This window comes from Anopheles coluzzii, chromosome 3 (genome assembly GCF_943734685.1).
Source record: "Anopheles coluzzii chromosome 3, AcolN3, whole genome shotgun sequence".
Taxonomy (NCBI): Eukaryota; Metazoa; Arthropoda; class Insecta; order Diptera; family Culicidae; genus Anopheles; species Anopheles coluzzii.
The window spans coordinates 64,188,451-64,199,712 of record NC_064671.1 but is presented as its reverse complement, the minus strand read 5'-3'; the positions used below and the strand labels follow the sequence as shown (position 1 = coordinate 64,199,712).

At 38.7% G+C, this 11,262-nt stretch overlaps 2 protein-coding genes across 3 annotated transcripts; both read left to right on the top strand.

Annotated features, from left to right (window-relative positions):
- Positions 1-407: 407 nt before the first annotated feature.
- On the top strand, positions 408-2,051 carry LOC120958764 (fibrinogen C domain-containing protein 1-like). 2 transcript variants are annotated; one of them, XM_049608300.1, is made up of 3 exons: positions 408-505; positions 885-1,730; positions 1,814-2,051. In XM_049608300.1, exons 1-3 carry the CDS (start codon positions 500-502, stop codon positions 1,862-1,864), a joined length of 903 nt encoding a protein of 300 aa, XP_049464257.1. In that variant the 5' UTR covers positions 408-499; the 3' UTR covers positions 1,865-2,051. The 2 variants fall into 2 exon arrangements, with proteins under 2 accessions (XP_049464257.1, XP_049464256.1); XM_049608299.1 differs by having other exon boundaries at positions 885-2,051.
- A 6,535-nt stretch (positions 2,052-8,586) lies between these two features.
- On the top strand, positions 8,587-10,996 carry LOC120956225 (fibrinogen C domain-containing protein 1-like). The gene has a single exon (XM_040377599.2). It carries the CDS (start codon positions 8,928-8,930, stop codon positions 9,963-9,965), a length of 1,038 nt encoding a protein of 345 aa, XP_040233533.2. The 5' UTR covers positions 8,587-8,927; the 3' UTR covers positions 9,966-10,996.
- Positions 10,997-11,262: the final 266 nt, after the last annotated feature.

Sequence of the window (11,262 nt, the reverse complement as noted above, 5' to 3'; positions counted from 1 at the left end):
AATTAGAAAAAATACGCCAAAGATCATCGAACATGTAAAGAACGCAAGAAGAACGCATATAAATTATAAGTTTGGTGTTATATTTGTTCAGAAAAATATTTTCTGTAGAATGAATAAAGTGGGCACTTTATTTTGGCACAGTGATTGTGATCAATTTTGGAAAAAATATTTTTTCTTGAAGCAAACTTCTCATTTTTGTCATGTTATGGTACTGCGCATTCTTAAGCATATCACGAACAATGTTTCAAAAAATAAAGCAGAACAATAACTTAATTTTTCACGGAAAAAATGGAAAAAATGTAAAATTGTAAGTAGTGGCCACTTTATATTGCCGGCCACTGTAACATTGATAAGCCTATCTTTTTTTCTCTCTCTAATGTTTCTCCTGTACTCCATTTGGCCTCTATAAAAACGAACTGCAATAACCTTCATTCTACATCAGTGCTACAATTGCTCTACAAGTGCTCACAGGCTTAGTTCTTAACTCTTAGTTCGCGAAATGAAGGTGTTGCGTTAGCAACGTCCGGTGATATTTTTTTTCCCGAAATGATTCACTCGCGACGTTAGTTAGGTTCTCTTAACTTCACTTTATTGAATTCTATTAACGCAGTACGTAACGGTGGTACTGTAAATTTACTTATAACAAAGTGGTTAAAAAAATTCCACTGCTTCTGGTTCCGCGGTGATGACGAGAAAAGAGAAAGTGCTTTCCCAAATTTCCCTTTTATGGCTTTTCCACCATTGCAAATTCGCGGGCTTGCGATTTGCTCGATCCTCATCGTTAGTCGAGCAGTCCCACAGTCGAGCAGTAACGTGGGTCAAATGTCACTGCTTGACACTTGCGCTGACATTCGATGTTTTCCTGTGTTAAACAATAACAGAAGGTGTATAGCGTCATACTATACTTTGTTGTGGTCATTATATGTATCGCTAAAGTCGATGGTGCTGAACAAAACATTCCTAATTCATCGTTCATCGATGCTGAGTATCAGCGGATAGCAGCCAGGCTGGATGATCTTCAGAAAACGCTGACGGATATAAAATTAGCAATGAAGGAAGAACGAGCCACTACTGAGAGAAAGCTACCTGATGAGTTAAATCTACTACAGCATGCAATATTCGACAAGCTCACCACCCTGCAGCATCAGTCCAATAAAATGGTCTTTGAGCAAATAGCCAACACTACTGCCGAACAGATTAGGAAGGAAATTCAAAAGCTGGCATCAAAGGAAGATCTCGCCTTGTTTAAGGTGGATCCAGGATTATACTTTCGCAGTATTTCTACTCGATCGTGCAAGGAAGAGTTATCCAATCGCACAGGAGAATTTTTGATACAACCTACTCAAAACGATGAACCTTTCCTGGGATATTGCGAACAGACTGCTTTCGGAGGAGGTTGGTTAGTGTTCCAGTACCGTTACGATGGATCGGTCGACTTTTACCGCAACTGGACCGAGTATCGAAACGGGTTCGGCAGCATGGATGGAGAATTTTGGCTCGGACTGGAGCAGTTACACCGTTTGACGGCGGCTCGAAAGCATGAACTGCTGGTGGAGCTGAAAGACTTCGATGGAAACTACATTTACGCATGGTATGATGAGTTCGCAATTGGCAGTGAGAAGGAGCAATATCCGTTAGCAAAGCTGGGATCATACACGGGAACGGCAAGAGACTCATTGCATACCCACAAGGGCATGAAGTTCTCGACCAAGGATCGGGACAACGACTTGGTAAGATCAAACTGCGCTAGTCACTTTAAGGGAGCATGGTGGTACAAAGCATGTCACGATTCAAATCTAAATGGACTTTATAGGAACACTGTAGGTGGAGAAAATATAGTTTGGTACTACTACAATTCATCTAAGGCAGGTTTGTCATACTCAAGAATGTTGATTCGCGAAACGTAACGGTGGATGAAGTTTAATTTCCATCTAATAAAAAGAAGTTTTGGAACATTCCGAAGCCAAAGTGAGACAAACAGTTGGCTGCAATCAAATCATTTTGTAATTTATTGTAATAAAAGCTTTGTTGTATTGTGTATGTGTTTTTAATAGCCTAGTCATAAAGATTACAATCTGCCAAAAATACAAATGAATATACATTATCATGAAAGGCTAGAAAGAAAGCAATTTCGGTCGGTGAGTTTGTTTTAGCAGGTAATAATGTTTATTGTTTGGCTGAAGGAGAGATCATCCCAATCCTGTAACCATACCAATTCGCAACAGAGGATCACAGAGTCGTATAAGAAAACGGATTGGAGTAAAATTAAGCTTATCCATCACAAAAGAGTGAATATTGTATTTATTAATTGAATTGAAGTGTGGAGTAACTATATTTATAAACAAATGTTTTATGAAACTGTTTACTTGTGTTAACATCCGCTGCATTCACAGAAACATTTTTTTTTTACAAAGTATTTGATGTTTTGCTTGAATATTTAACGGACAACACTCGTGCCGAGTTCTTACTTGCGGGTGGTGCGACCATCACCAACTTTCAGATTTTCATTAAAAGATTTGGAAATGAACGAAGTCCGTCGAACTCGCTCGCATCACTCCAGAGTATTTGTTTTTTGACTTGACAAAATCGAAGGAATTGTGAACTGCCAAAACTTGTATCAGCATTCTGAAATTTAAGGAATGGGTGGAAAGAAAATTGTATTTTCCAACAAAACAACGATCCGAAGCACACCGCTCACAAATCCACTGCCTTGAAAGAGGTGACATGACCAACCGAGAAAAACTGTTCAAAGTTTTCAGAAGCTTTCATTTCATAAATTCATAACTACACTTCCTACTTCACATTCCTTTCCTTTCCAATTCCACAATACACTGTATATCCACATATCTATAAGATATAAGCTTCCTTTGATTGTTTGAATACTTTCCGATTCGTGTTTGAGCTCATCTTACGTTTTATTGTTAGCTTCCAGAAATTGGTTAAATTAATTGATTGAAGAATGTTAGGATCAGGTCAACTAATAGTGGGTAAAAAATAAGCAGGAAATCGTTTAGCTAATCCAAACAATAAATCACTAGATCACATCGTGGTTACATGGCCCGGTCAACAATCATTCTCCATAATGCTCGGACCCTGGATGCAGCTTCCCATACATGTAGACACCCGATCTTCGACAGGTCTTACTTCACCTGATACAGCCATCGAGCTCGCTGCGTTCCCCTGTGAACACCTTCTTGATGGGGCATGAGTCCGGCATCCTCATGACATGCCCTAGCCATCGTATCCTGCCGGCCTTCGCCACTGTTTGGATGCTCGGTTCGCCGTGCAGCTCATGGTTCACCCTTCTCCTCCACGTTCCATGCTCAAACACACCGCCAAAGATGGTCCGGAGGACGCGTCGCTCAAACACGCCCCGAGCGTTTGCATCCTCCGCTCGGATGGTCCCGGACTCGTGCCCAAAGAGGACTACCATAGGTTTTCCAAATTAGAGGGACAAAACTGTACTGAAAATGAAGAGACTGTGAAATATGTTCAAATAAGAGAGGTTTTCAAATTAGAGAGTAATTTCAATTTGTATTCATGACTCCAGTACATATGATTGTTGTTGTGTGGTTTGATATATATATATATATATATATATATATATATATATATATATATATATATATATATATATATATATATATATATATATATATATATATATATATATATATATATATATATATATATATATATATATATATATATATATATATATATATATATATATATACACCGATACCACAACCGTCATCTGTTCTGCTTCCATCCGTGCAAATTATAGTATTTGTTTTCCAAAAAAAAATTCTTTCTTTCTTGTTGATACTGTCGTTTAAGAATTTGTTTGTTTATGTGTTAAGTTTTCGTTATATTCTCCGGAGCATTGGATATTATCGATACTCTTTTCGTAGCATCATTGATGACTATTTTATCCATTTTGTATATTACGGTTTTGTTTCCTTCATATATTTTTTCTTAATATGTTTTGTTGTACTTATTATTGTTGTTTCTTGTGTTGCAATTTAGGGTTGTGTCGTATAGTAGGTTTCTATGTATTGTTGAATGTGCAATCTCTTTTGCTTGCTCATTACTCGCGAGGTATTTAGCTCTTATGCTTAAAGGTATTTCTGCCGCTATGGCCACTATGGGGGGTATAGGCTATGGAAGGGTATAAGAGCTGTTTTGGTACATCCTGTAACTTTTCGTAGTGATTGATTTTGTATTGTGTCTAGCTGTATAAGTAGTTTTTTTTGCTTTTCTTATTGATGCCGTTCCTATTTCTAAATTGCTTCTTATGAAAGTTTTGTGAATTTGTATCGTTTTGTTAGGATGTAATTTATTGCGATAATTACAAATTATGTTTAGTGTTGTTAGTCTTTTTTTGAGTTTTTGTTTTCTTTTCTTCTGTTTGTTTTTTTAATGTTAGTTTATTGTATTAGTTAGTTTTATATTATTTATTTTTTGGTATAAAAATATCATGAATTTAGTTTTTTTCTGTATTAATTTCTACTTTTAATTCATCTGTTATTTCTGGAAACTGTTTCATGATATCCTGCATTTTGGTTTGTAGTATGATCGGCCATGTAGGCTATGACTTTGTGTAATAATTGCAAAATCATCCGCATTGACCTATCCAAAATTGACCTATCCTATCCATGACCTAGGGCATTATCAAGTTGTTTCAAGGCTCCGGCTTTGCTGAGAGTGCGCACGTTCCATGAGCCCCTTTTAATCGTATTCCTGGGGCATTGCGTAGGGTCGGTATCATGAGGTCCGTTTCAATTTCTCCTTAAGCTTTCTGTAGATGGGTAGTACATGGGACTGGGTGGCTGGTTTTGAGCCCGTTGCTCAGGCACTCAGTTTTCCGGGATAACCACCCTCTCCTGGTTCGCCATATGCCACCATCCGCCCAAGGGTTTGGATCTAGTCTAAGTACTCATATGTGGTGACACATGTTACCAATGACGGCTAAGAATAGAAGTTGGATGAGAGAGTCTATATTACAGGGTTTTCCAAGTCAGTTTCGAATTTAAACATTATTCACCACATCCTACAACAACAGTTTTTCAACAGCTGTCAAATGGTGTATTTACTTCAAAATGAAATTTCAGTTTCAACACATGATTTTCAACACATAACAAAGAACTGTCAACCTCAATTAAGCTTGAGTCGTGTTGAAAATCATGTTGTAAAAATTAAAAATTATTGTGATGGAAATGAAATGTCAGATTGATGTGAAACAACATTTTGCATGCAGCGAATAATAATGTTTACAATCGAATCTGACTTAGAAAACCCTTTATCTCTCAAAGGGATTTCAGATCCCATCCCATTTCAGAGCAAAAGGGTTTAAATACTTGTAAAAGTAAAACTTGTCAATGTAAATGTAAGATCTCGTATGTTAGGTTTAATGACCCTTTAATGACGATTGTCGCGTGCACGAAGCTAGCCTCGTGGCGCGTTTCTTTAGACGCTGACTAAAGACCAATAATACTCAGACTCGTTCTGATGGTGAAATGAAAAATTTTATTTAAACTAATTCGCGTTTTATATCTAATTATTGCTGACCGATCGCGGTCAGCAGTTCTTCGGTCGTCCGTTAGCGACCGATCGCGTTCTGCAGTTCTTATAATTGCTGACCGATCGCGGTCAGCAGTTCTTCGGTCTTCCGTTGGCGACCGATCGCAGTCAGCAGTTCTTATTCTTATTGTACTGTTGCACCGTCCGTTGGCGACAACGATCGTCGAACTGCTTCTCAAGCTTTGCTTATTAGTGGTTTGCTTCGGAACGAGATTGGCTGTCCTTCATTACTCAATAAAATTTTGCTGTACGTGGCCGCTCGCTTTCTTGGACGCCGTGATTATTTTACTAATTCCATCGAGAAGAACTTCAACAATGCCTCTGGCATGTTTGATTTTCATATCCTCCATGAATCGCTCAGCTCAGTGGCGGATTTAACGGTGCGCGGACTGAGCGGCCGCGAAGGCCCCCGTCAATGTAAAGGCCCCGTGTATGTTAATTCCAGCATATAGAGCAATGTGTACAGTAGTCTCAGCAAGAAATTCTGTGCTAGTTAGGGGCCCAATGGAAGAGACTCATAAAGTATAGGGGCCCAGTACAGGGATTCTGAACACCCTCTAGAGCAAACTATTAAAGTGTGTTTGATTCAAAACCTAATGCAACAACACGCACCCCCCCCCCCCCCACCCGCCCGACATCAACCTGAGGCCTCCATTCTTTTTAACGCCCCCAACACCCTAAATCCGGGACTTCGTTACAGGGCTCCGTACAAGCCCCTTTTCCTACAGGTCTTTGACCGTTTTCGTTTCCTCGTCCAAGCTCTACCTTCCTACTTTTGTTGTCTGTGGTACTAAATTATTTGTTGTCCATTGTTTGTGGACATTTTATCAAGGTGGTTGCACAGCATTGTTTAAGTGATCCTAATTAATTTATTGAAAGCCTACAATGCTATTGTGTCGAGAATAACTTTCATGTTGCCCGCAGGTTGCTCATCTCTTCATTGCAGTGACGGATCTAACGGTAGGCGGACTAGGCGGTTGCCTGGGGCCCCGCTGATTTAGGGGCCCCGTAGATCGCTAGTCTATAGTATGCCGTATGGATAAAGTACTAGCGACAAGGGCCCGGAAGGATGGACGTTTGGGCTCCGAGTTTGGCGAATCATTTGCACCCACCCCCCCCCCCCCCGCGAACAAGCAAAAAATTTGGATTTTACTGTTCAATCTCAAATTCAGTTCCCTCCCGTTAAACGACAAATCAGCAGTTAAACGATAAATCATTGCTGCAATATTGCGAATAAAGTAGCACAAGGTAAAGGTTGTTATCACAAACAACCGCTATGCTCGTTTGATCGTTATCTGTTTCGAAACATTATGCTAGGATTGAAGACATGCACTAAACAAAGTAAAATAATGATGCTACCGCTAGTGGTTGATTGACCGTGTGATGTGGATTGTGGCTTTCATAAATTTCTCACTCATTTTTAACGTCTGCTATCATCGAGCGGAATTTCCGTATATCTTGTTGACGAATCAGACCAACAGTAATCGTTTTGTTTATACAGGGTGGCAACGTAGAAGAGATGCATATACTTGTGTCCCTCTTTATTGTGTTTCTTGGCACTGTGTGTCAAAAACATCAGCAGTTTTCTACAGGTGGTTTTGTTTACTTATTTTTCTTAATAAATATTCAGTTAAGCTTTCAAAACATTTGCAAGAAATTAAACTGGTATTATAATAGTCCCACCTCGGATACAGCCAATGTTGTACCGTGGGATACATACCTTTTAAATACCGCGTAAATATTGGATATTTTCGATTGAATGAAATTTTTAATGGTTTTTATCAATTAAATTATAAATATTTCTACAAAGTTTATATAAATTAGACTTTTCGATATTTTACATGCAGTTTAGGCAAATGCATGGTCTCTTTATCTAAATATTTAATACATGTTATTCTATTTCTAATGAGACTATGATTTAACATTTCCTTTTTTCCATTGAAGATGTCGTGCAATCAGAGCCCCATAATTAATACAAGTGCTTAAGCGCTTTCTGTTAGGAGTTGTAGCTTTGATGTTTTTTTTTATGTTTTACATTTAAGATACAGTGAAATGTTTCTAAGGGGAATCTTCAAGGGACCGTCAGCTTAGACGAGATGACATGAGATTTTCATGTTGAGGAACACTGATGAAAATATTGCTATGAAGAATCCAAGAAACCACGGTAAAAACATGGCCTATATTTTTTATGAACTATCATCCAAAAATTTACCTTACAGAATTTCGGCTGCCAAATCGCATATGCAGCTTGAAGGATATTCGCCTTACGGAGATATTCATCTTGAAGAGACATAACATGCATGGAATATGAAGAATTCATATATGGAATATGAAGAAACAATTCAGCTTGAAGAGACTGCATCTTAGAGAGATTTCCCTGTATATGCTGCTGGAATCATTTAAACTTCGTGCATACATGCCTGTCAATATGTCCACTCTCACTTCAAATTTCCTTCGGATACCGTTCCATCTTAGTCATGTCATAGATACCAATTACATCCAATATGTAAAAACTGACATTAGCGCCATTTAAAACAACCCAATTTGCCCGGAAAAATACCGATATTACCGAAATTGAAAAAAACCTGATTTGATACATCCCTTGTTGTAGCTGAAAACGATGATCACAAAATTTTTTTTTCGCAGGAAAAGTTTTTTTCTCTAGAATCAAGGCAAAATAATTTAATTCAGGCAGCATGTCTTCATGATATATTCTTTCGAAAGAGCTGTCAAACGATATGAAAATGTATCACCAAAGTAGTTTCAAAGAGCTATATCAACAAAAGGGAAATTTGCCTTATTTCATCAGGTAATTTGAATTGCCTGCAGTTTTTTTATATGGAGCCATTGAATTTAGTTTTTGAGGATATATGTATGGGAACATTCGATAACATTAAGCATTTGAATTCGAAATAATTCAGTTTAGTGAAGATTTGGAACGAAATTCTGAATGAAGCTATGCATGCGGCTTGCAATGACTTAGAAAAATATTGACCGGCCGTTACAAATAAAAAGAAGAAATAGTTTAACTCAACTAAGTAGAATGTAATTTTTACATAAAAGTGTAGTAACATCGATTCAAAAGATACATAAAATATAGTTTGAATATTATGACATAAACAAAGTCTATCACTTTCACATTGCCACCCTGTAAATTAGCAGATTCGAGTTGCAGCGATTGAAAAAAAAATACATTGCTTCATTTCCATGCGATTAGGCTCTTCTTCCTTTGCTTTCTGTACAGTTTTTTTTTTATATCACTTCTCCATTATAAAAAGAGACGACCGTGCCAGCTTTAGCTCAGTATCATTCTTCGTCTACAGAGTGCATAGGACCTGATCGCCATGTACGTTGCAAAAGTGATTGTGCAATTCATGATGACGTTGTTTTCAATAGCTAATGTGCGCGGTGTCGATCGAAATGTCCGAGATACAACGTTCTCCGGGTTTGCGTATGAGATGGTAATTACAAAGTTAGACCTTTTACTGGACAAATGGAACGAAATGGAAGCTGCAATGAAGCAGGATCGAGAAAAAGTTGATCAAAAACTGGCTGGCGTCACTCGTACTATAAGTCAACTGGAGAAAACGATGAACCATAGCCTCGCCAAACAGCAGACTCAGCTGAACCAAATGCTTACTGAGCAAACAGTCCACGCCAAGCAAAAAAAGATGAGACAGGAGATACAACAGCTCGCCTCAAAGAATGATCTGGCTCGGTTTAGAGTCAGTTCAGGCTTGTATCTCCAGAGTATCTCGTCACGATCATGCAAGGAAGAGCCATCAAAGGTTCTGGGCAAGTACATTTTACAACCAACCGAGAAGGATGAACCATTTCTGGGATACTGCGAACAGACTGCCTTCGGAGGAGGTTGGTTGGTGTTCCAGTATCGTTACGACGGATCGGTGGACTTTTACCGCAACTGGACCGAGTATCGGGACGGATTTGGCAGCATGGATGGAGAGTTCTGGCTCGGATTGGAGCAGTTACACCGTTTGACGGCGGCTCGGAAGCATGAACTGCTGGTGGAGCTGAAAGACTTCGATGGAAACTACAAGTACGCACGGTATGAAGAGTTCAAGATTGGCAATGAGAAGGATCAATATCCGTTAGCGAAACTGGGATCATACACGGGAACGGCAGGAGACTCATTGCATGCCCACAAGGGCATGAAGTTCTCGACCAAGGATCGGGACAATGATAAAAGTGATTCAAAGTGTGCTGTGTTTAAAAAGGGAGCATGGTGGTATAAGAGTTGTTACAGTTCAAATCTTAATGGATTTTATAAAAATGGTATGGAAGGATACAGAATTGTTTGGGCCACCTACAATTCATCTCGGATAGGTTTGGCATACTCAAGAATGTTGATTCGCGAGAAGTAACGGTGGGCGAAGTATAATTTCCATCAGATGAAACAAAGTTGTGGAACACAAATGCCAATTCCGAAGCCAAAGTGTAACAGACAGTTGAGTGCAATCAAATCGTTTTGTAATTTGTTGAGATAAATGTTACGTGGTATTGTTTACGTATCTTTACAAGCGAAACTGTGAGTGTTAACAACCAGTCATACAATTGTATGTACATTCATATGAAATATGAGAAAGAAAGCAATCCGGCACGGTGAGTTTGTCACTAAGAACTGCCACTATGTTTTATCCTACAATCTGCATGCATTTCAGTCCCAACTTATTTTCTTTCAGGACGATTGTTAGCGGCTGTTGCACCAAATGAACGAAACGAACATGATGGAAATGATTTGGTAGAAACTCGAATAAAATAGCGATCTAATGATCGAACGATTGATTGTATACTCTAGGGACACCACAATGATTGTTCTTGCATAAGAATTTCATGTTGCGTTCATAGGGGTCTTGGAATATTTCTCTCAGCTTTTCATGAAAGCTAAAAGCCACGATCGCTATAATTAAGATTACTGCAACAACACAGGTCAGGAAGATAGGCTGAAGTTTTTCGATTCGATACACGAAATAAAACTATTGAAATTAAAGGAGAGACACGTCTGTTCCGTTCGGAGTTCAGATCAAGACTGGCTTAATTATATTTGAGTTCTATTTATATATACAGGAAATTGATAATTCCAACAAAAACAATTCAAAGATGCTTATCATCTCGTTCGACCGTTTCTCTACCGGAAGAATGTGAGTGTAACTGAGAATATCAATAAAACACTGTTACAATGAAGCGATATTAAGCATACGACAGCTTACCACATGAACCATGCAATCGATTCAAGGAATAGTCCTAGACTTTGGTTAATCCTGGACCCTCCTCAACCGAAAAGGAAACTCCCAACTGACAAAAAGGTTTTTAAATATCACATTTTTTTAGAAATTACAATTCGAGTTTGTTTAGTTACTCATAGCTTTTGTTCACACATACCATTTCCGTGCCTAATCTGAAACTCGAGGCTTAATATTTTCCCCCAGCATTTTGATACTACGCAGACCGCATGTCATCTTAGATGTCTGATGTGACTCACACAGATTGGCGGCAGGGTGCGCCATACATAAATCGTTCACCTGCACTACCGGACTAACAACAGAACGCCCAGTACTTGACGTTGCGTCGCGTTCAGGATTTTAGTACAGGTAAAGTTTTTTATGAGAAGCTATTTTTACACGCGGGCAAAATGAGCATATGTAAGCAAAACGTGAAACG